The 25,345-nt window shown below is 41.1% G+C and overlaps 2 protein-coding genes across 4 annotated transcripts in view; one reads left to right on the top strand and one right to left on the bottom strand.

Annotated features, from left to right (window-relative positions):
- The window catches only part of LOC128071165 (lysine-specific demethylase RSBN1L), a 61,047-nt gene extending 58,546 nt beyond the window's left edge, over nucleotides 1–2,501 (bottom strand). Inside the window, exon 1 of the mRNA XM_052664132.1 lies at nucleotides 1,940–2,501. Coding sequence (XP_052520092.1) covers nucleotides 1,940–2,501 — 562 coding nt within the window. The remainder of the gene's footprint in view (nucleotides 1–1,939) is intronic.
- A 239-nt stretch (nucleotides 2,502–2,740) lies between these two features.
- On the top strand, nucleotides 2,741–25,009 carry LOC128071164 (3-beta-hydroxysteroid-Delta(8),Delta(7)-isomerase). 3 transcript variants are annotated; one of them, XM_052664131.1, is made up of 2 exons: nucleotides 2,741–3,158; nucleotides 23,816–25,009. In XM_052664131.1, the coding sequence occupies exon 2, from the start codon at nucleotides 23,888–23,890 to the stop codon at nucleotides 24,578–24,580; it is 693 nt and encodes a 230-aa protein (XP_052520091.1). In that variant the 5' UTR covers nucleotides 2,741–3,158; nucleotides 23,816–23,887; the 3' UTR covers nucleotides 24,581–25,009. The 3 variants fall into 3 exon arrangements, with proteins under 3 accessions (XP_052520091.1, XP_052520090.1, XP_052520089.1); XM_052664130.1 differs by having other exon boundaries at nucleotides 23,813–25,009; XM_052664129.1 differs by lacking the exon at nucleotides 2,741–3,158 and adding an exon at nucleotides 16,286–16,315 and having other exon boundaries at nucleotides 23,813–25,009.
- Nucleotides 25,010–25,345: the final 336 nt, after the last annotated feature.

Below are 25,345 nucleotides of genomic sequence, written 5' to 3'. Positions count from 1 at the left end.
ACTATCTAGTCACTATTCAAAAAACCTATAAATCATGAAAAAACATCTTAATGTAAAAGCTATCATTGCTTATATTCAGGCTTAATAATGTAAGCTATAGCCTGCAAACAGAGGATTCTAAATGCAATTTAAGATTAGGAAACTTCTTCTTTAACAGCCATTTCACTTTAAAAGCGATTTATGTGCTCCAGTTTTTGAGTTAGAATTATTAAAGATGCTTATTTATTTTCAGCCATTCCAATACGTTGACAATGTTATATTCATATTCACTTCCTCAAAGAACTTAGAAGTGCAATTACACTGTTTACACATCACAAGTAAGACTAATATTGAGCTGTAAATGCGGACTTCCAGGCACTTTCAACTTTTAAATGTATTCAAACAAAACTGCTTTAAAACAAAAATCACCTAAAATCTCAGACTAAAAGTAGTACAAATCCCATCCTCAAAACCACTTTTCTAGAAACAAAACTCTTCAAAGCTGTGAGATCTTTTATCTTGTGCCAGAGTACCTGATGGCTATGCTTAGATATCAAAAATTTGCTACAGGCAGACCATCGAAGTAACACTGTTGTTACATACTCAGGTGCAGCATTTTTTTTAAAACTACGAAAAAATACAGAGAATTTTTCATGATCTAAGGTACCATTAGATTAGTAATGCTGGGGATGACCCAGAGAGATGTTATGGGGAGGGAGGTGGGAGGGGGGTTCATGTTTGGGAACGCATGTACACCCGTGGTGGATTCATGTCAATGTATGGCAAAACCAATACAGTACTGTAAAGTAAAATAAAGTAAAAACAGAAATTAAAAAAATAAAAAGATTAGTAATGCTAAAAGTGCTTGACATCTCATTTTTTTCCTAAAACATACTTTGACAACACCGTGTATCAATGTACATTTATAATAAAGATCATTACCTGCTTTCAGCTTTTGATCACATAAAAATCTAATTTTCAACCAGTCTCCACGTGTACCACTCTCAAAACATTGTGCACGAAATGGCTAAACAGGACTATTTTACAAAAATACTTTCTGAAAATTATATATGCTTAGCCTACGTTTTAAAAGAAGACCGTGTAGTCCTGTCTGCAAAGAGTGCTTAAGAATGTGCCTTTCTCACAAGAGTGTAAACCAATTATCCTCCATTTAAAAATAAACTTTAAAAAATAAAGAGTAAAGAATCTGCCATTCTCTGATGCTAAAACATTCTGCAGCCAAGTATTTGGTCTGGGCAAAAAAAAGTCAATGTTCCTGATTTTATCATTAGCTGCAAGAAAGAAAAAAAAAAAAGAATATGGCTGAAAATTCTTTTTGAAGGGTGGTATTTCAAACAGGACCACTCAAAATACTTAAGGCAGAGAAGTGTGGAGGGAGGGTACCTTATGAAACAGCACACTCCAGGCCCTGCACACTACCTCATTTCCCTAATAGGGATGAAAAGCTCAGGCCTCTGGTAGCTTCCAGCTGACGCCAATACTCTCCACACCCCTTTTCTTGATAGGATTTTCTGGCGTTGGGAGCCAGTGTCACAAATATAAATTCGTAACCATGTCTAAACGGTCTAATAGTCAAGCACATCTTTTACAGGACCAAACCTTTCCCGATCCCGTTTCCTCAAATCTCCCTCCATAGCCAAACACACCCAGGCGGGTTCTCTAGATCGAGTTCTACAAACCCTGCCGCGCATTAACTAGGAGGCAAAAACGATACAGAAAATGAGTTTCGGCCATTCCCCACTCTGCGACCGAAATTACAGGCTCCATTTCCTGTCCCCACGGGGACCGCAAAACAGCCTGCAGTGAACGGGAAGCCTCCCGCCCGCTCCCGGCTGGCGCACGCGGCCCCCCCACGCCCCCAGCCCGCGCCCCGCGGGCGCGAGCTCGTGCCTGGGACCCCGGGCGCCCTCCCCTCCCCGCTGCCGGCTTCGGCACCCACCTCGCGGCAGCGGCTTCATCTCCCCGTTCTCCTCGCGGGAGGCGCCGCCAGCGTCGCCCGCCCCGCCGAGACCGTGCCTCCGTCTTTCCTTCTCTCGCTTCTCCTTGGGTCTGCGCGGCTTGGCGCCGGCCGAGGCGGCGGCGGCGGGCAGCAGGAGATGGGGAGGCTGAGCGTGTAGCAGCGTAGGAGGCACCAGCAGTTTGCGCGGCACCGGCTGAGAGGGGGAAGCAGAGACAGCGGAGGGGACAGCCGTGCCTGCAGAGGAGAAATTGCTCCGAGCAGACGACGGGGAGGGGGCAGCGGACAGAGCGGCAAAGCTCCAAGACCCAGGGCTGCCATAGCTCTGAGGCGAAGGTGCGGCGGGAGACTGCAGCTGCCTGCTGTTACCGCTGCTGGCTCCTTCTCCGTTCAGTCTACGCGGCGCCTTCTTCTCCTCAGTCCGGATCTTCTTGGCGGACAGAGGACCCGGCGGGTCCCGGGATGGGGCTTGCACTTTGCCGAACGATTCTTTCTCCGAGACGGCGGCGGGGGCGCCTTGCGTTAAGCTCGGCGGTTCCGCCATTTTGCGCTCCTGTTGTATTTACTCTCCTCGGCTCCCGGGCGCGGGGCAGGGGCGGGCTCTCCTTGGGGGGCGGGGAAGGGGCGGATCGGTCTGGCCCTCCATTGGGCGAGCCACGCTGAGGGATATCTCCAAGAACCAATCAAAAGCGCGAATCTCTACCCGAAGTTGTGTGGGGGATCGCCTAGCATACCCGTTTTGGAGGTCACAGGTCCTCCAGGCGTAGTTAGTGGCGGAGCAAGCTGTGAGGGGAGGGTCTTCGAGTTGTCGCCCGCGTGAATTCGGGGGCCCAGTGAATGTCTGAGAGGAACCTTCACTCCAAACCCCGAGTCAGTCCGAACCCAGGTCTCTCTCGTCTCTGCCTCGACGACTTTTTCTTGTACCACTTTCCCCTCCTTTTCCCCTGGGGTCCTTTTGGTCCCTCCCCTCTCTCTTCCCCCTCAAAAAGCCGAATTTCGCATATTCTCAGCTGTGAAGAGAAAATTTTGCCGGAAATTAAAACCTTCCTTCTATTAGGCAGTAGTCGGTTGATGGGAGGGGCTAAAGATCGCTTGGTGTCCTGACAAGATGCGTTACTGTCTTGCTAAGATCATCTTTAATGCTTGAGGGAAAATAACTAACTGCAAACCTAGAACTTTCGGATTACTATCCAGCTTGAAGGTAAGACTCCTAGAGAAATTTCTTTTTTAACTATTATAATTCAGATACCCTTAAGAAAAAATTCAATAGCGATGTTTATAGATGTTTGAAAAGAAAGAGGGTTTTGTGTGTATTTTAGCGTTTAGTTAGCAGTCTGAGTGTTTGATGTTTTGTAAGTGTGTGCTTTGATTTGTACCTTAGAAGATAAAGAATTTGAGGAGATGGGTTACAGTAATTGCAACCAAAGTGAAGAGTACGATTATAATTTTATTCCAAGATCTTACATGAGACCAAAAAGTCAAAGAAATATATATATATAAAAGTAGTCAAATGAGTAGATGACCAATCAGAGAATATTTTGAATCCCAAAAGGTGCCCTAAGTTGCCTGTAACTTTGTAGAAAACAATTGAAAGTAACTTTCCAGAATTCCCACTTCTTGGGAGTTCATGAAGTTGGAATTCTTAATTTTGTGTTCACTTTTGAGGGATAAAGGGGGTTGGTTTTAAGAATATTTTGGAGTCAAAACTTAATATTGCTTTATAGACTTTTTTGAGGTACCTCCAATTTTTAAAGTAATGAAAAGTATTTACTGTACTTTTTAAAAATGCAAAACAATAAAAACAAGTGTAAACTTTTGGAGTTGACTGGCAGTAGATATCTACCTGAAAAGTAACAATGGTGCAAGAGTGGACAAAGAGTATGGGGCTGGAAATTATGTGGTATTGACTACCTTTGTGATTTCTGTCAGGGTGCTCGTTTTCTGTCAGAACTTCTGGTTTATTTATTGTTAGAAAATTTTATTACATGACCACCAAGATCCCTTCTGCACTCTAAACTTCTGCAATATTTAAGAAGCTTTTCTAAATCACACTGAAATCACTAAGAAATTTACATCATTTATACCCATGCAAAAGTCTGGAAAATCTTATCTCTCAAAGGGTCCAGCTAAACTGAACTATCATCTGAATATGTTACTACTTGGACTATACTCTTTTATACTCTTACACTCTCTTATCAGGCCTGACCCTAATTTGTAGAGCCTGAGCAAGAGTACGGTTCAGTTCAGTTCCGTCGCTCAGTCATGTCCGACTCTTTGCAACCCCATGTATTGCAGCATGCCAGGCCTCCCTGTCCATCACCAACTCCCGGAGTTCCCTCAAACTCGCATCCATCAAGTCAGTGATGCCATCCAGCCATCTCATCCTCTGTCGTCCCCTTCTTCTCCTGCCCCCAATCCCTCCCAGCATCAAAGTCTTTTCCAGTGAGTCAACTCTTCACATGAGGTGGCCAAAGTACTGGAGTTTAGGCTTCAGCATCATTCCCTCCAGAGAAATCCCAGGGCTGATTTCCTTCAGAATGGACTGATTGGATCTCCTTGCAGTCCAAGGGACTCTGAAGAATCTTCTCCAACACCACAGTTCAAAAACATCAATTCTTCGGCGCTCAGCCTTGTCCACAGTCCAACTCTCACATCCATACATGACCAAAGGAAAAACCATAGCCTTAACTAGACGGACCTTAGTCGACAAAGTAATGTCTCTGCTTTTGAATATGCTATCTAGGTTGCTCATAACTTTTCTTCCAAGGAGTAAGCGTCTTTTAATTTCATGGCTGCAATCACCATCTGCAGTGATTTTGGAGCCCCCAAAATAAAGTCTGTCACTGTTTCCACTGTTTCCCCATTTATTTCCCATGAAGTGATGGGACCGGATGCCATGATCTTCATTTTCTGAATGTTGAGCTTTAAGCCAACTTTTTCACTCTCCTCTTTCACTTTCACCAAGAGGCTTTTTAGTTCCTCTTCACTTTCTGCCGTAAAGGTGGTGTCATCTGCATATCTGAGGTGATTGATATTTCTCCCGGCAGTCTTGATTCCAGCCTGTGTTTCTTCCAGTCCAGGGTTTCTCATGATGTACTCTGCATATAAGTTAAATAAGCAGGGTGACAATATACAGCCTTGACGTACTCCTTTTCCTATTTGGAACCAGTCTGTTGTTCCATGTCCAGTTCTAACTGTTGCTTCCTGACCTGCATATAGGTTTCTCAAGAGGCAGGTCAGGTGGTCTGGTATTCCTATCTCTTTCAGAATTTTCCACAGTTTATTGTGATCCCCACAGTCAAAGGCTTTGGCATAGTCAATAAAGCAGAAATAGATGTTTTTCTGAAACTCTCTTGCTTTTCCCATGATCCAGCGGATGTTGGCAATTTGATCTCTGGTTCCTCTGCCTTTTCTAAAACCAGCTTGAACATCAGGGAGTTCACGGTTCACCTATTGCTGAACCCTGGCTTGGAGAATTTTGAGCATTACTTTGCTAGCGTGTGAGATAAGTGCAGTTGTGCGTAGTTTGAGCATTCTTTGGCATTGCCTTTCTTTGGGATTGGAATGAAAACTGACCTTTTCCAGTCCTGTGGGCACTGCTGAGTTTTCCAAATTTGCTGGCATATTGAGTACAGCACTTTCACAGCATCATCTTCCAAGATTTGAAATAGCTCAACTGGAATTCTCAAAGACCATGTGTCTAAATATTTAAGTTATGAATCATCAAACTATTATTAAAAATATATTCTACTCTACTACGTTCACAAACCTCTGTAAATAATAATCTGGAAGGCCAAGTTTACATTTAGAATTCTCAGACTTCTAGAGTCCTCAGACTGACCCTATTCTTTTCCCATTCCAAGCTTCTTCACCCACCTCACTCAACATATTCAAGCCATGTCCACATCCCTAAGTGAAGTCACTCAGTCGTTTCCGACTCTTTGTGACCCCATGGACTGTAGCCCACCAGGCTCCTCCATCCATGGGATTCTCCAGGCAAGAATACTGAAGTGGGTTTCCATTTCCTTTTCCAGGGGATCTTCCCAACCCAGGGATCGAACCCAGGTCTCCGGCATTGCAGGCAAACGCTTTAACCTCTAAGCCACCAGGGAAGCCCCTCCCTAAACCCCCTGCGAATAGTGATGGGTAATGAGCCGCTCCATCTGCCCTCAAATCTAGCCACTCTGAAAGAGGTGTGCATGTTCCTGGTAGACGTGACCCCTTGACCTCACAGACTCCCTGCCCTTTGTAGCAGGAGGAGGAACCTTACCCAAGTCTAAGGGCAGTACTGTTACAAAACATGCTCAGTTATCTCTTCTCTCCCCTGGAATCAGTCATTCGCTCACAACTAGATAATTCATAATAACATTGAGAGGACTTCCCTGGTGGCTTAGAGGGTAAAGCATCTGCCTGCAATGCAGGAGACCAGGTTTGATCCGTGAGTCGGGAAGATCCCCTGGAGAAGAAATGGCAACCCACTCCAGTATTCTTGCCTGGAAAATCCCATGGACAGAGGAGCCTGGTAGGCTACAGTCCATGGGGCCGCAAAGAGTCGAACACGACTGAGTGACTAGGGGAGAATTCCTACTATTATCACCAAGTCCTACTGGCTTAATCTCTTAGCTGCTGCTGCTAAGTCGCTTCTGTCATGTCCGACTCTATGCGACACCATAGATGGCAGCCCACCAGGCTTCCTCGTCCCTGGGATTCTCCAGGCAAGAACACTGGAGTGGGTTGCCATTTGCTTCTCCAATGCATGAAAGTTAAAAGTGAAAGTGAAGTCACTCAGTCGTGTCTGACTCCTAGCAACCCCATGGACTGCAGCCTACCAGGCTCCTCCATCCATGGGATTTTCCAGGCAAGAGTACTGGAGTAGGGTGCCATTGCCTTCTCCGTAATCTCTACTAGCACTAAGTATTAAGTATTAGTTGCTCAGTCGTGTCCAGCTCTTTGTGACCCCATGGACCATAGCCTCCCAGGCTCCCCTGTCCATGGAATTCTCCAGGCAAGAATACTGGAGTAGGTAGCAATTCCTTTCTCCAGGGGATCTTCCCAACCCAGGGATCGAACCCAGATCTCCTGCATTACAGGTGAATTCTTTACTGTCTGAGCCACCAGGTCTCAGCAACTAGCACTGAAACCATCCACTTCTGTCCATGTCCAGTGTTGGTACCCTGTTTCAAGTACCACCCCTCTCACCTGGATAATTGCACTAGCCTTTTATCTACTCTTCTTTTCTAATTTTCTCAAATCTGCTGGCCATTCTACACAAAATACACTTTTCAAAACATAAGTCTGATCATGTCACTTTCCTGCTTCAGACCCGTGTATGGCTTCCATTGATCTTAAAATAAACAACAAAATCCTTAATTGACCTACAAAACCCATCATGATCTAGCCCCTTCCTCTTCTATTTCAAAGTAAATGGTCTTTAATTTCCAGAATGCACCATACTATCTTTCAATTTAGGAATATTGCATATGTTGCTTCCTCTGCATAGAATGCTTTTCTCTTTGCCTGATGCTTATGTGATGGTTTGCGTAATGGATGTAGTGGAGGCAGATATCACGAATACCTCCTATATTTCTAACCTGCATGACTTGACAGACAGTACAACCATTCACTGAACTAGGAAACACTAAAAATATGACAAGTTTGGGATGCTCTTTGATCTTGCAGCTGATGAATATGAGGTACCTGTAAGACATCACATCCTTTGGATCTCAGCTCAAGCTACACTTCATTTACTTCGAGAAGCCTTCTCTCCCTGTCAGGACTAGGTTACTAACTTGTTTGTTCCTTTTCTTCTCATCCCCATTTCTTTCTGCTTGTTTTGTTTTTTACTCACATCTCTTCCATCTCTTTTCACTCCTCCTCTGCAACAGCAGTTCTATGAAAACATACTCTCCTTTACCCTATTTCTCCATCTTCTTGTCTGACATTTGGCTGTCATGTGTCAGACAAGAATACAGACTATATATATATATTTTAATCTCTCCCATATTCTACTTTATTTTTTAATTATTAAAGACTTAACTACATATTCATCCCCTTTACTCTCTAGCCATCATTCTAATTGAAGTCAGTGTCCATGCTAATGAACCATGTACTATTCTTCTTGTCTCAGTGTTTCTCCTTGGACTTACATTTCCATTCTGTTTCAGCCACAAATTCCAATGGACCCCTTCTTGATCCTTTTCATCACTCTTCCATCTCTGAAATTCTGAACTGCAGTTTTTTAATATTCAGCTTTCTCAGTCCTCTACAATATGCCCTTGCCTTGTAACCTCAGAGAACTCCCATCTCTACATCTTTCCTTTTCAATTAATTATGATTGCCAGATAAAATACAGGACACTCAGTTCAATTTTCAGATACCCAGCGAGCAGTTAATCCCCTGCCCCCAGTTAATTTTGAATTCAAATAAACAGTGAATAAATTTTTAGTATAAGTATGTATTATACAATATTTGGGATATGTTTATACTTGAAAAAGTATTCTTTGTTTATCTGAAATTCAGATCTAGCTGAATGTCCCTTTTCAGTTTCCAGTAAATCTGGCAACCCTATACAAATTCATCCTTTCTATATTTTCTTCTCTATCCAGCCTAGAATCTATGTATATAATCTGCACCATACCTTTGCCATCACCTCAATTCCTGGTACTCTGATTCTCTTCATCTTTATACTGCTACCCCTGCCCCACATCTACCTGCTTCTCTGCTAAGCATTGCTCCCTCTCTTCCATGTAAGTGTTGGGGATTCTTAGGAATATGTAGTTGCTCTTTATCTAACTCTGCACACCCCTCTGTGATACTATGCATCTTGGTGTCTTTAAATGCTGACAGCTTCCTAGTCTTTGTCTCCTGCCTTGGCCTTCCACATGATTCCTGACTCTTATCCAGATGCCAAATGGATATTGCCATGTATGTAGCCACTTACACCTCAGATTTTATACTACCTATTTTCATCCTCCCATTCATTAATTCTCCTGCATTTTTTTTATATACCTCATCATTCAAGTACAAGCTTGCGAGTAGTCTTTATTGACATTTTTTTCACCCTCATCTTCCTCATTAGTCAGTCACTGTCTCTAGCCAGTTTCTCTTTTCCATTCCTATCGCTGCCTCTTGCCTTCAGGCCTCAAAGCAGTTTGGATTTTGTCGTTGATACCTTCCTAACTGGAAGTCTTCCATCAGAAACTGTCCTCCATGCTGCTTCCAAAATCATATTTCTAAAATATAAACCTGATTGTGCCACAGTCTCTTCACTAATTCCCTTTTGCATATGGGATAAAAGTCACTCTTTCCAGTGTAAATACAGCCATTCTTTTTTTTTTTACTTTACAACATTGTATTGACTTTGCCATACATCAACATGAATCTTGATATAACCTTAGCACTCCTATCGCTCTCACCCTCCTGCATCTTTACAATGTTTCATCTATTCTGATTATTGCCAAAAGAGTAGCATTCCTTGTTGCTCTGTCTATTCTGCCTGGAATACCCCTTCAAGTTTGGGTTCAAGCATCTCCCTAGTACTGTGCTTCCTGACCTGCCAGAGTAGAGTTGATTTCCTTTGTGCTGTCAGCATTCTGCCTAGGATCATTTAACTCATTGGTCTCAGCCTCTAGCCTGAGAGCTTCTGAAGGGCAAGGATGATGTGTTATTTGTATTTGTATGCATAGCATCTGGGACATGGTTAGAAAATAAATGTTGAAAAGAAGTATGTAAAGAACAGATTTGTGATCTTCATTATAAGATGAGGACCAGAGATTACAAACAAATGTTCTTGATAGGTTAAAAAAATAATAAGGCAGGCTGAATGTAATATAATAGGAAGTGGTGAAGACTGGAAACTGAGAATTATATGCCTTTTCTATATCTACAAGGTACATTGCTGATTGTAGCAATATAGAAATGAAGCAAGCCAAATATTTAGATTGCTAAATATCTAGATTTTTTTCAAAATGTTTTAATGAGTGGGAGTATGCATTTATTTTTATTCATTTATGTATATTTTTGGCCACACCATGCAGCATGTGGGATCTTAGTTCCTCAACCAGGGATCAAACCTGCACTCCCTATGTTGGGAGCACAGAATCTACCACTGGACCACCAGGAAAGTCCCTTGATTTTTTTTTTTTTTTTTTAATATGAGGTATCCTAAGAAACTACTCAAGACAAGACAAACATACCTGTGGGTCAGATAGCCTAGTCTGAGTTCCAGTCTAAAAAAAAGTAAGTTGCTTTGGTTAAGGTAGCTTCTAAGAGTTTTATTCATTTGTTAACTCACAGCCCTACTTTTGTCAGTTACTAGAAATGATAGATGCTAAGCAAATATATGGGCTTCTCAGGTGGCTCAGTGGGTAAAGACTCTGCCTGTAATGAAGGAGATGCTGGAGCTGTGGGTTCAATCCCGGGTCAGAAAGACCCCATGGAGAAGAGCATGGCAGGCAGCCTGCTCCAGTGTACTTGCCTGGAGAATCCCATGGACAGAGGAGCCTGGCGGCTGTAGTTCAGGGGGTCACAAAGAGTTGGACACAACTGAAGTGACTGAGCACAGAGGCACGCAAAGAAATACATGCAAACTTCCAGCTTTAATAAATATATGTTAGCAGTGCTTAGTGTGTCAGCAAGAATCAGTTTTTTTCTTTATATAATGTCCTCCAGTACTCCTGAGCCTAACTGCATTTTTACTTTGCAGTTATACTATCCTCGGGCCTTGTCCAGGTTCTTGACCCCCTTGGATAAAAGGTCCTTGTGCTTTATGAAACCCTGTATTAATCTTAAAGACATCTCTTCTACCCTTCTGGAATGGACATCTTAAAGCCCTACCTCTATAACACTGACCTGCTCATCTTTATGTGTCTTTCTTATGTGAATCAGCATTGAGCAGTTATAAAGAGTGGTTCTATGCTTTAGGAAAGCCTGACCTTTTCAACTTTCATATTGTCAGTTCTAATTTACTCCACACTTAGTACAGGAGGCAGCAGACTTGTTCCGTAAAGAGCCAGATAGTAAATATTTTAGGCTTTGCATTCCGCATCTCTCTGTAGCAACTACTGCTTGTTGCACAAAAGCACCATAAACGATATATAAATGAATGGGCAGGGCAGTGTTCCAGTAAAACTATTAAAACAGGCAGGATAGATTTGACCTGCAATATATACTTTGCAGACTCTTGGCTTTAGGATGTGGATTTGTACCTTTATACCATGTGAAAGGGTAAACATCTCTTCCGCACTCACCTTTGCTCCTGCTACATCAATCACACGACTTTCTCTTTGATCCCTGATCATTCCCAGTCCTGCCTCAGACCCTTGGCCCAGGCTGTTTCCTTGCCTGGAATGGTTCCTCCCTCCCACCCCAACTCCCTTCTTTCAGATGTCATGACAGGCCTTCCTCTGTTCATTATTTTCTGACATAGCATTCTCTTTCTATCACATATTATATCTATTTTACAATTGTTACCTTTTTATCATCTGTCTCCTTCAGTAAACAGTAAGCTCTCTGGGGATAAGGAGCATGTCTTTCTTATTCACTTTTATATATTATTTAATGTATCTCTGCCATTCAGCAATATCATGATCATATAGTAATTAGTACTCTATGTTGTGGCTCTAGCAAAATGCCTTATATGCATTAGACACTCACCAAATGTTTATTGAATGGATAAATCAATTAATGACTCAGCCTGAATTTTGATTAACCAACTTAGTTGTTCACCAGGAACTGATAGAATAGTTCTATGATGATGCAATGGTATATACACAAAGCAGTAAAAAAATTTTAGCTTTCTGATTAATCTGATTATACCTACATGTGCATTTCAGTCATTGTGACTTTCTTAGTAAATGTTTCACTCTTTCTCAATGTATTAGCACACTGATGCATTGAAAATTTATACAACTCAGAATACCTTTCTATAGCTCATTTCCAAAAGTACAAAATAGCTCTAGCTGCAGATCTGAATAGGTCAAACAATGCCAAGTGTATACCGTGAGATTTTATGGAGGTTTACCTCATATAAGGAAGGTCAGAACTCTAAGAAAAATACTGACATAGTTTTGTCTTTTAGCAGAAAAGGTATATTTGGATAATAGAGTAGTAAATAGGACTCAGAGGGTCAGTTTTGATCCTTGTGTAACTATCTTCAGAATCCTGGCAGTTAAGCAACTCTGAATAAACTTCAAAAAGTTTTTTGAACTGGAACAAAACATAATATCTAAGACCAGTTTCTTTGTATTCATCTGAAAGCCTTCTGTTATACTACTAAAGTTAAAAAAAAACAACTATTGACAACCATTGCATCCCTCCACACCCAACCTGTTAAAAGAACTATTGGAATTAACTATAGAACAGGAAACTTATTAAGCTGTATAACATTACATTATTGCCTTTTCTGTTGACAAATAAGATTGTTACCAAGTTTGCATCCATATAAATATATGACAAGAGAACATAGTGATCCACAGATTCACTGTTAATTTCTCAGGCATCCATCAACACTAGACTGTGATGATTATGTAAATCCTCTCCCTCACCCTGATTACAATCATTCTTAAGAAGTAGAAAAGAACCTATTTGAGGTCCCAGGGTTGAGATATACCATATGTTATAAGTAGAGTTGTTGCGTATAGAAATAATTAAAATAACTTAAAAAAATAAAAGACAATTTATTACGAGATTGGATTACATGAAAAAGTTAAAATACCCAAACAGCATTTGTTTAGCCGTATAGTATACAACTCCCTGGTGGCTTAGATGGTAAAGAATTTTCCTGCAATGCAGGAGACCTGGGTTCAATCACTGGGTTGGGAAGATCCCCTGGAGAAGGGAATGGCTACCCACTCCAGTATTCTTGCCTAGAGAATTCCATGGACAGAGGAGCCTGGAGGGCTATAGTCTGTGGGGTCTCAGATATGATTGAGTGACTAACACTGTCACTACTTTCATAGTATCCAAAATACAATTTTTTAATAAATAGAGGATGGATATGGGGACATCAGGGGAGAATTATTCAAATTCAGTTCAGTTCAGTAACTCAGTGATGTCCAACTCTTTTCAACCCCATGGACTGCAGCACACCAGACCTCCCTGACCATCACCAACTCCCAGAGTTTACTCAAACTCAGGTCCACAAGTCAGTGATGCCATCCAACCATCTCATCCTCTGTTTTCCCCTTCTCCTCCCGCCTTCGATCTTTCCCAGCATCAGGGTCTTTTCAAATGAATCAGTTCTTCGCATCAGGTGGCCAAAGTATTGGAGTTTCAGCTTCAAAATCAGTCCTTTAATGAACATTCAGGATTGATTTCCTTTAGGATGGACTGGTTGGATCTCCTTGCAGTCCAAGGGACTCTCAAGAGTCTTCTCCAACACCACAGTTCAAAAACATCAGTTCTTCGGCACTCAGCTTTCTTAATAGTCCCAACTCTCACATCCATACATGACTACTGGAAAAATCATAGCTTTGACTAGACGGACCTTTGTTGGCAAAGTAATGGCCCTGCTTTTTAATATGCTGTCTAGGTTGGTCGTAACTTTTCTTCCAAGGAGCAATTGCCTTTTAATTTCATGGCTGCAGTCAGCATCTGCAGTGATTTTGGAGCACCCAAAAATAAAGTCAGCCACTGTTTCCATTGTTTCCCCATCTATTTGCCATGAAGTAATGGGACCAGATGCCATGATCTTAATTTCATTCAAATTGAACTGCCACTATTCACTTGTGTATCTCAAGAACATTTCAGGCTCATTATATCAGCTCCTTCTCATGATAGTTTATAGGTGCCTCCTCTAGAGACTCTCAAGTTTCAATTTGAGGGTCTTTTTTTTCCCCTCACATTGTTCCTCTTGTTTAGTCACTCCGTCGTGTCCGACTCTTTGAGATCCCATGAACTGGAGCATGCCAGGCTTCCCTGTCCTTCACCATCTCCCGGAGGTTGCTCAAACTCAGGTCCATTGAGTCAGTGATGCTATCAAACCATCTCGTCCTCTGTCATCCCCTTCTCCTCCTGCTTTCAGTCTTTCCCAGCGTCATGGTCTTTTCTAATGAGTGGGCTCTTTGCATCAGGTGGCCAAAGTATTGGAGCTTCAGCTTCACCATCAGTCTGTCCAGTGAATATTCAGGGTTGATTTCCTTTAGGATTGACTGGTCTGATCTCCTTGCAGTCCAAGGGACAAAAATGGTCATAAAGTTGGTAAATTATTTTTATAGTAACAGCTCCCCAATGTATATCTGTAAACCTCCTGGTCCTCTTGTGTTTGTAACCACTTCAGCATCTTCCACAGGTATGTCAAAAGCACCTCAAATTCAGTATGGCTGTAGTAGAGATGGCTAATATTTGTTCCCCTTTTTTCCTTACTATCCTAACTTCATTTCATTCAGGTGCAATGTGCCTAGTTTGAAAAAAAAAAAAGCGTAGACCGCCCAACCTTCCTTATTCCTAGGGATACAGTGACGTTTTGGAAGTCTGGGCAAGGCTTTCAGGACAGCTATTTAAGAGTACGAGAGGGTATTTAGCCTCTTTGCCCTTCCCGCTTTCTCCCTGCCTGAAACTTGGATGTGAGGATAAAGAAAGACCCTCAACTATCAAAATGTAAAACTTTCAGCCCATATTTTACTTACTCAACATTGTAGGCAAGTTGAACTCTTAACCATTAATATCATTTTACAACAAATGTGGCTTAAACTGCTTGCCCAATCGTAGTCTTTACAGTTTGAGTATGTTCTTAAGTTTGGGGGAAGCTGATAATTGTAGATGAGAGAGTGCCCTCTGTTTAAAGGATTCATTGGGAGAGCCAGCAGCAACCACCAAGCAGGAAGAATGTAGAAAGAAGAAAAGGGGCCAAATAGAGTAACTGAAAACCATCCATAATGTCTCAGGAGATTAATTTTGCTGCCAGAATTTTTGTTTGGAAAGACATCAGATCACTTTGATGCTTATTTTTAAGAAAAGGGTAGGAAGCCTGTAAAATGTATGACAGGAGCCTTACTCAGTGCTGTAAATCTCTGAAAAGGAAAGCATAAGTTTTGTAGTACTAGTCAGTTTTCTGAAAAGAGGGAACTTTTTAGCTAAGAATTGGTGAGTAGAGCATAAGGTATATAGTATAACCTTGAAACCTAAGTGTGGCAAAGAGGTGTAAATAGAGGTGATAAACTCATAGAATTTCTAGATTGGAAACCCAACCCTGTATCCAGTTCATGAGTTTCCTTTGCCACTTATCCTTTGCTTTGTTCTTGAACAGGAAAACTTCACCTCCAGAGTAACTGTGGTCTGCTTCATAAGTTTCAGCCACACTTTCAGACCATCACTGTAGGTAGGGGGATGATGTTTACTTAGTGTCTTGTGTAAACCTCATGTTTGTGAACATTTCATGTCAGCCTATGTTTTGAAAATCCTTCCAAGGTGTTTTTCAAAACTGAACTGGAATTCCATATTCTGACACTGAACCGATTTTCTAATGTATCCTATCTTGTAAGAGGAGACAGAAGTCTTAAAACATCTTTAAAAAAGCCTTTTAAATCTAAACTTTGATCATGCCATTTTATTATGTTTAGGAAATAACACATTCAGAAAAGATGCAGTGTTTCTTTGGTTGCTGGTAGACACAAGTGCTTTTATCTCCTACGAGGCCAAGAATATTTTTAGGGGAGGAAGTGAGAGTGGGAGAGAGTGTGGACAAACAGATCTATAAAAACAGTGGCTTGAACCCTCAAGACACTCTATGACTCAGTAACAGAGCTGGGTAACCTGAGCACCCTGAAGCAGGCCTGACAGATTCCCGGAGGAGATGGCCCACAGAAGGGCGGTCTGTGCGTGTGTCAGTAGGGCCAGAAAACTGCGAACCTTCGCCTGCCATAAAGTGATTTCACTTTTCAGTTTCACAGATTCTAATTTGAAAAGCTTTTCTGAATATTTAATGAACAGAGCCATGAAGCAGCATGTATCTTGCCTCAGATGCCACTGCTGGCTTTTCTTGATTCCGGTCAGATGAACTATTGCTTCTGTGTACCATCAGATTAAAAAATAGATGCATAACTAAAACAGCTAAACTAAAAATAAAAAATAAAAAACCATAAAATGCCCACTTTAAAGTTAACTTTTAAATCCAACACAAGGTCTAATTAAGTCTATTATAATTGCTATTTTTAGGATTTTTGTCCTAGTCTTTCTCATGTTTAGTCCCTGTGTTTGATTCCAATGAGTAGAAAACACTAAGTTCTAAAATAATGTCACTGGGAGTTAGTGAGAGAGGACAGAAAAAGAAGGTACAAATCAGGTCCCTGGAAACCTTGAATACCAAGGCATGAAACCTTGCCAGCGTAGATGGACAAGTCCAAGTGCCAAGCAAAGATGGTAAGTTCTCCATGTGTATATTTCTTGTAAGCTTGGGTCGAGTTTGTCCTGTAGTCTTTATCTTGCCATCTGAGTTTACAAACTCTACCAGCATAGCTTGCCCATTACCTTGATATGTGAAAAGTGTGAGTGATAAAGACGTTCAGTGATTTCTGTTTCTTCACATTGGACTGTCAGTACATGGGCATCAGTATTAGAGGTACACAGGTCCTCTTAAATATTGTTTGATGATGATACCAAGTTAAGTGCTTCAGTATATCATAGGAAAGCAATCCTAAAATAATGCAGCACCAGTATAAAGTACAGGTATGCCGTCATGGGCTTCCCTGGTGGCTCAGAAAGTAAAGAATCCGTCCGCAATGTGGGAGACCTGGATTCGATCCCCCGATTGGGAAGATCCCCTGGAGAAGGGAATGGCTACCCACTCCAGTATTCATGCCTAGAGAATTCCCTGGACAGAGGAGCCTGGCGGGCTACAGTCCCTGGGATCGCAAAGGGTTGGACGTGAGTGGTATGATATGCTTGTAAATGAACAGCTAACTCCCTTTGGAGGTTAAGTAAGACTTTTGATGCCCAAGGTAGAGGCATTAAGCAGGAAAACATAAATACATTAGTGGCAAAAGATACAGCGTATTTTGCAGATGTAAAGAACAGTGTTATTTTTATTTATGTGGGCATGCTAATGTCTTTGACCACTCTAATTGAAAGCATAAATCATATTTACATGAACTTATATTGACTCTTCCCCCAGTTCATATTTATATTTAGTAACTTTTTTAAAAAAATTTTGCTCATCAATGATCTTATTGTTTTTTACAGCTTCTTTATTCCTTGATATAACTACCTCTTAAACTAGAGGTACTTCTCTTACTACTTGTTTACGGGTGCCCTTCTTCAATTTACCTTCCATTATTAGATAGTCTGCTTTTTCTTATTTTCCATGTGTGTTAAGTATTTAGTTAGTGCATACTTACAGGCTCTGAAGGCAATCTGGCTGCAACATCTATCACTCCTTCAATTGCCAAGGTTGTTTCAGCTGATCTGACTAGCCAGGCAAGTGTCCGCTTCCCACCTCATCTCTCCATGCGTGTCCCTCCCAAAGCTGCACACTCAAAGAGAACCACCTTCCCTAGTAAAGAAGACCATTCTTTGGTCAGGGGTATATGAGTAGTTACACTCCCCTGCTAGAACCTGCAAAGCACCCACATGGTACCAAGCAGTAGACTTAAATGCTAGGAATATAGCAATAGACAAGCCGGACTTCACTCAGTAGTCACAATTTCTGTTTCCAAATAAGCTTTTCATCAGTGCTTTGTTATTCCAGACTCTCACTTCATTTCTTACTAATTTATTTATGTAACAAATGGCAGTAAGTATCTAGTGTCCCCAGCACTGTGTGGTAATATAATTGAGAAGATAAATGTCAACAGTTAAATTATCACGCTGTGGTTAAAAGAATGCAATGATGGCATGCACTGGATACAGTGAAAATGCACAAGACAGATCATCAGCTTTAGCTGGAGAAGTGAGGGAGAAAATCCCAGAAATGATGATATTTGAGCTGAATTTTTAAAAATTAGAAGGCAAAAATATGGAAAAAGACTTGAGGCTGAGGAAAGAGCACTTAGAAGAAGACATGAAATAATGACATGTTTAATGTGGTTTTCTCTGCAACAAGTTTTTTTTAATTTGAGTATAAGGAACATGAAGTGCCATAAAAGGAGAAGAGTCTCTACAGTGGATGAGAGCCAGACTCTGAGCTGTGTTGCTCTTGACTGCCTTGGCATGCTGAAGACTCACTGCATGTATTTTGTTAACTTAAGTGCTTAATGAGGAAGCAGGGAAAATGTTTATCTGTGTCTCACTTCCTGCTAATTTCTCCCAGGCTTCACCACGTCTTTCTTCCTAACTCTAGCTGAACACTTCTCCATACCTTGCCTTTTAACTCTCCATGCAATACTTAAATGCTATTTCAGTTATCACAGCTTTTCTACAAACCAAATAATGTGAAAAATTTGACATTCTAAAATTAGATTTATATTAGCTATTACTAAAATATTGTTGGGATTTAAAATACCACACTTACTTTATACAACTAATATCTTTATTTAGCTCTCCTGTTTATATTCCTTTTTATGATTAATTATTTTTTTTCAAAAGCATAAAAATATTTTGAAAGTAAAACAGTAAAGTTGTGAAATGTTTTTGTATTGGCTTCAAACAAAACTTACATAGCTTCTTCTGTTTTTTAAAAAATGAGTGTCTCTCTTGAAGAGATTTCTCCATATACAGAGATACAAAAGCAAGGGAAAGTAACTTAAAATACTATTAAACTAAATAAACCCAATGAAACTCATATAGGATCAAGTCAATATCTACCCATTCTTGAACAGTAAAATCTGAAAATGGAATGTGTGTCTAAGCCTTTCCTTAATTTCAAGAAGCATGTACTAAGGATATATATGCTTTTGTCAAACTCCATTATAGTCACTGGAAATATAAAAATGAAAAATACAGTCCATACTCTCAGTGGATTTGTTGTCAAGTATTAAGTTGAACCACATGAAATTGCGTCGTTTTTTTAGGTCAGAATGTTCAAATATCAGTTCAATCTAAATATATGTGTGTGTTACATGTATATTAAATAGAAATTTACAATAATAGAGATATGAACAACGTGCCCTGGAAAAGTGCATTGTGCTGCCCAGAACAGTCTGTGAAAGCTTTCCAGAGATGACATTTGAGCTGAATTTCAGAAAATGATTGGGAGTTCACTATGTGTTCATGTGAAGTGAAGAGAATGAGCACATTTCAACAATAGGAAACACCGTGTGCAGAGTTGTTGAACAGAGAAAGGGTCTAGCTCATGCAAATGCTTCAGATTGGTTGGAACGCCAGGTATGTGGAAGGTGACAGAAGAGGCAGGCTAAGGAAGCAGAGGGAAGATGTTAGAAGGTAGGAGGCACCAAGCCGAAGAGATGATGCTATCCTTGAAACTGGTGAGCTGCATGTAATCCACAGAATGTGCAACACAGCTTGTTAGGGTTCATAAAGGAAGGATTACTATTCATATGTATATTTGACCTGGGTCTTTTCAGATTTTCTAATTGTATAAGGACTACGGTATATATAATTCTTTCTGCAGGACTGAATGTAAATAATTTCTAAATAAATATATATGTATTACAGTATGTTAGAGACTGAATTGTGTCCCCCCACCACCACACACACACACACACACACACACACACACACAATTTATGTTGAAATCCTAACCTCTAGTATTTCAGAATGTGACCTCAATTGAAAATAGAGTCATTACTGATGTAACTGGTCAAGATGAGGTCATATTAGTGTCAGTGTTAGTCACTCAGTCGTGCAACTTTGCAACCCTGTGGACTGTAGCCAGTCATGCTTCTCTGTCCATGGAATTCTCCAGGCAAGAATACTAATGTGGATAGCCGTTGCCTTCTCCAGGGAATCTTCCTAACCCAGGGATTGAACCCTAGTCTCCTGCATTGCCAGCAGATTCTTTACCATATGAGCCACCAGGGAAGCCTCCATATTACAGTAGAAGTGAAGTGAAGTCGTTCAGTCGTGTCCAGCTCTTTGCGACCCCTTGGACTGTAAGCTACCAGGCTCCTCCCTCCATGGGATTCTCCAGGCTAGAGTACTGGAGTGGGTTGCCATTTTCCTTCTCCAGGGGATCTTCCCAACCCGGGGATCGAACCCGGGTCTCCTGCATTCCAGGTGGATGCTTTAACCTCTAAGCCACCAGGGAAGCCCTATATTATTGCAGTAGAGTGGGCCACTTTGTTATAGCAGCCCTAGAAAATGAGTACATGCTATGTGATCAGAAAGTGTAGAGGCTCTATACACTACTGCATATAAAACATAACTAATGACAACTTACTATATAGAACTTCCTCAGTATTCTCCGTGGTGCCCTAAATGAGAAAGAAATCCAATAAGGGCAGATATAATGTAGCTGATTCACTTTGCTGTACAGCAGAAACTAACACTTTGTGAAACAACTATACTCCAATAAAAATTTATTTTAAAAAAGTTGAGAGGCCTTGATTAGATTATGAGAAGCAATAAAAGAGTTGGTTTATATTTAAGATTTCAAATTATTTATGTCCTATAATTACTCAGTCTCAGGATTCAATAATTTACTTATGTTGAATTGATTTATTGACTTCCAGTACTTTCCTTCTTTAAAACATTAAACTTTGCAAATAACTTTCATTTGTGTTTGGTATAGTTTATGTTAAAGGCAGAAGGAATTAGGAAATACCTGTAGCTCAAAACAGATACGGTGATAATTTTGCAGCAGTTTTAGGGGAAAAAATTATATTTAAGAAAAGTATTTAATCCCATTAGGCAGAAGTGAAACTAAAATCAGAAACAGGATCCTACCAAAAGAAGTCATAGCTGTGAACAGTTTAATACTATATCATAATTGCAAGAGGATTGCAGGTAAAACATGCCTTATTCTAGCTACATAATCTTCAAGTACTAAGTACAACCAGTCCTTTTTATATATGACATATGTTAGTCACTTGCCTGAGGTTCCAAAACACAGTTTTTAAGGTCAGAAATGATACACTAAAAAATTATCCATTTGAAGCCTGTTTATAGGTCAGCAAGATCCAAAAGTCAGCAATACATTGAGTAATGATTATGTCAGTACAAAGTATATTATGTATATTATATTTTGGGCATTTTAGATCTTTATGGGACATGGAATATTTGATAATTTTTGGCCTTATACAAATATATAATAGCCCTTTGAAATGCTACTTTAAAAAAAAATCTGTATCATTGTAATAGTTCTACTGTCCTTTAGATAAGTAGTTGTCAGACTTTCTAAAAGAATTCTTTCTTCAAATGAATTCTTATGTGGAAGCCCGTTATACAATAATTATGCAGTTTACTCCATCAAAGAATACTTTATAGACCTTTGTTTTTAAGATTGGAAGGATGTGGTGGGTCTTTGTTGCTCCGCTAGTTTTATTGAGTTTGCTCCTGGCGCTAGGAGCAGGGTCTACTCTTTGCTGTGGTGTGCGAACTTACTGTGGTGACTTCTGTAGGGGAGCACAGGCTCTAAGCCCGCGGGCTTCAGTAGTTGCGCTGCATCAGTATATGTAACCCAGGGACTTAATTGCTTCCTGGTGTGTGGGATCTTCCTGGGCCAGGGATTGAACCGATGTTCCTTGCATTGGAAGGCAGATGCTTAACCACTGGACCACCAGGGTAGCCCAACTTTTGATGTTTTAAATCTTTGATTCTTATATCTAGCCTGGAAGTTCTGTATTTTGTGAATGTGTATTTTATATTCACTGTGTAATGTTAGCAGGATGAATAGGAATTTAAGTGATAGGAATAAAAAAATATGCTACTGACCTGTGATCATAGGGCCTATACCTGAAGTTGCTTTCCCACAGGGTAATTGGAATATAAGAATATATCTGTTGTCTCTAATGTGGTCCCCTCGTTTATGACCAGCACAGCAGTCTGCGACCTGTATCTTCTTAGTCAAGGATATAATGTCCTCTGTTCTCATTAAGAGACTCCCCTTTCTCTGCTTTTACCCTAGTTCTTTTAATAATTTTTGGTTTTGCTCTCTATTCATTTAACTACACCTTTGCTACCTTTGGACTCAAAAACCTGTCTGTCCAGTTGAGTATCTGGTTATTTTTTCCCTCACCCATGACTTATAATCATATTGCTGTAAGCTGATAAATATTTGAAACTATGTATACTTTTTATATGCTTACCTTGTTATAAAAATTAGCACCATATAGAAAGGGGATAGCATTGGAGACTCAGAATTACACTTTTTACATTCAAAGCGTTTATTAGATGACTAATTTTTTTAAGATCAAGATATGTCAGGTGGTCAATCTGATAACACATAAATCATGATTTACTCTTTTAGCCAGTGCTTATTGAAACCCTATGATATGCTAACAGTCATGAAAAGTTTGAAGTATATTTGTTATTTAGTCGCTAAGTCATGTCCAACTCTTGCTATTCTGCCTGGCAAACTAAGTGAACGTGATCCAGCTTTACAGAATAGATGGATTACACACAAAGAAACCTCTTTATACACACACACACACACACACACACTTCCTGGTATAAGCTGTGAAAGAAACAAATGGAGTTCTACTGCACAAGTAGAGAAACTAAATAGAACAGTAAGAAAAGGAATGGGAAGTGGAAAGAAAAACATTCTAGGCAGGGAAGAGCTTGGGCAAAGGCCCTTGAGATGGGCTCTGGAGGGAGCTGAGCTTGTTCAAGCAACAAAAGCATGTTAAGTTCTATGAGGAAAAGATCTTTCTCTTTTGTCTAAAACTATATTTTAGGACTTCTCTCGTGTCACAGTGGGTTAAGAATCTGCCTGCCAGTGCAGGGGACATGAATTCAGTCCCCGATCTGAGAAGATTCCACATAGTACGAAGCAGCTAAGCCCGTGCACCACAACTGCTGAGCCTGTGTGCCTCAGCTACGGAAGCCCGAATGCCCTAGAGGCCACCCAGCGCAGCTGCTGAGCCCACGTGCCTACAGCCTGTGCTCTGCCACAAGAACAGCCCCTGCAGTGAGAAGGCTGCGCACCGCAACAAAGAGGAGCCTCCACTCACCACTAGAGAAAGCCCTAGTGCAGCAACAAAGAAGATACATTTTTTTAAAATAATATAGAACAATGTATTTTAAATTAGGCACTGCAGAAATATTTGTGTATGACTTAATAAATATCTGTGTACCTGTAAATAAATATCTGTATATAGGATGTAATGAGGACAGGCTGAAGTTCAAAAGGTAGGTAAGGACTAGACCTCACAAACTCTGTTTAAAAAAAAAACAAAACTGGGGGATCTGATTTCATAAAGCCTCACTCACAGCCATGTGAGGAATTGTTTGCTGGGGATTAAAAGTGGAAGAAGGGAAACCCGGGTTCATGAGTGCAGCAGAGGTGGAGAAAGTAGACCACCGAAGCCACTAACTGTGTTAGAGCCAGGCCAGTGGGCCGACCTTGCTGCTTCAGCATCTCAGCAAAGGGAATGTATCTGGTTTCTCTTTTTATCCCTAGAACTACCATAGCCCCTCAACCCCCAGACCAATCCTGGAAAGAAATTAACCTTTTTAGAATTTAATAAGCCTGTGAGGAAAGTAATTTCAGAGTTTCTCCTAGGTCTTTGTATTATTGAGGAAGTGACCATCTGAAATGAAATCACAAAGAAAATTAAAAATGCAGATTATTCTACAAGATAACAGACTTGTAAAAAAAAAAGTCAGTGCCATGGAGAAAAAAGGCAGAGAAACATTCTGGTTATGTACTACAGTCAACTTACTCCCAGTGAATATCCCTTTTGAAGACATTTTACCACATGTACAGAAGCACAAACGAGGGGGAAAAAATTTTTTTTTTTGTTAACGCTCAATAAAACCATTCAACTTAAACTAAAAACACTTTTTTTTTTTTTTTTAAAGAAGGCTTGGAATCTTAGTGAGACCCAGGAGCCTGTGGGAGAGGCCTCTGCAAACACGCTATTGACCTACAAAGACATGACCACCAACACCAGCCCCACGCACCCCTACTGGCCTCGGCATCTGAGACTAGACAACTTTGTGCCTAATGACTGCCCCACCTGGCATATCCTGGCTGGCCTATTCTCCGTCTCTGGAGTCTTAGTTGTGGCCACATGGCTGTTGTCAGGGCGTGCTGCGGTCGTCCCACTGGGGACTTGGCGGAGACTGTCCCTGTGCTGGTTTGCAGTATGTGGGTTCATTCACTTGGTGATTGAGGGCTGGTTCAGCCTCTACCATGCGGACCTTCTCGGAGACCAAGCCATCTTATCTCAACTCTGGAAAGAGTATGCCAAGGGAGACAGCCGATACATCCTGAATGATAACTTCATGATATGCATGGAGACTGTCACGGCTTACCTGTGGGGACCACTCAGCCTGTGGGTGGTGATTGCTTTTCTCCGCCATCAACCCCTCCGCTTTGTCCTACAGCTTGTGGTCTCTGTTGGTCAGGTATATGGAGATGTGCTCTATTTCCTGACAGAGTACCATGATGGATTCCAGCACGGGGAGCTGGGCCACCCACTCTACTTCTGGTTTTACTTTGTTTTCTTGAATGCCCTGTGGTTGGTGCTGCCTGGACTCCTCATACTGGATTCTATAAAGCAACTTGCTCATGCCCAGAGCATACTGGATGCCAAAGCCCCCAAAGCCAAGAGCAAGCAGAACTAAAGAGTGATGAACTAGGCTTAAACACTGGCTATTGAGGAACTCTCCACCTGCCAGAAGATTCCAATCCTTGCTCCCACAGGTTGGAAGGACAAATCGAATTGATCTGTCAAACTCAGGTTGATGGGTGGGCAGTGGGAAGAAAGGAGCCATGTGGAGCCAGTCAGGAGCCAATGGGACAAAGGTACAAGAGAACCTAGGAAGTCTGTGATGGGGACAATTTTTTTTTTTTAACTTTACAATACTGTATTGGTTTTGCCATACACTGACATGAATCCACCACAGGTGTACATGAGTTCCCAACCTTGAACCCCCCTCCCACCACCCTCCCCATGTCATCTCTCTGGGTCATCCCAGTGCACCAGCCCCAAGCATCCTATATCCTGTATCAAACCTAGACTGGCGATTCGTTTCTTACATGATAGTATACATGTTTCAATGCCATTCTCCCAGGGACAATTTTTTAAATCAGGAAATAAAGATCTTGACCCTAAAAAAAAAAAAAAGGCTTGCCTCTCTCATACCTCCTCTGGCGTGATTGTGAGGGGATGGGTTCTGTTGTGAGGACTCCACCTCCAGTTCTAGGGAGTGAGTTGAGTCTAGGTACTCGCAGAGAAGTCTTTGGGAAGCTAAAGAGCGATTACTTGATAGAGAACTCAGAAGGACATTAAGACAAAACTCTTCTTTTCCCCAACATATGCTGAAACTAACCTTGAGTGGAGCTACGAGTCTTAATGGTTGTTTTATATAACATTGATCAGCACATAG

The sequence above is a fragment of the Budorcas taxicolor genome, unplaced genomic scaffold (assembly GCF_023091745.1).
Source record: "Budorcas taxicolor isolate Tak-1 unplaced genomic scaffold, Takin1.1 scaffold244, whole genome shotgun sequence".
Classification (NCBI taxonomy): domain Eukaryota; kingdom Metazoa; phylum Chordata; class Mammalia; order Artiodactyla; family Bovidae; genus Budorcas; species Budorcas taxicolor.
The sequence above is the reverse complement of the archived record's forward strand: the minus strand, read 5'-3'. Positions and strand labels throughout refer to the sequence as shown.

Bases quoted from the DNA above. Each gene is read 5' to 3' on its own strand.
- LOC128071164 (XM_052664129.1), top strand. From the start codon at position 16,286: ATGGACAAGTCCAAGTGCCAAGCAAAGATG. The intron at 16,316-23,812 runs GTAAGTTCTCCA...TTTTTTTTAAAG, and splicing joins CCAAGTGCCAAGCAAAGATG to AAGGCTTGGAATCTTAGTGA.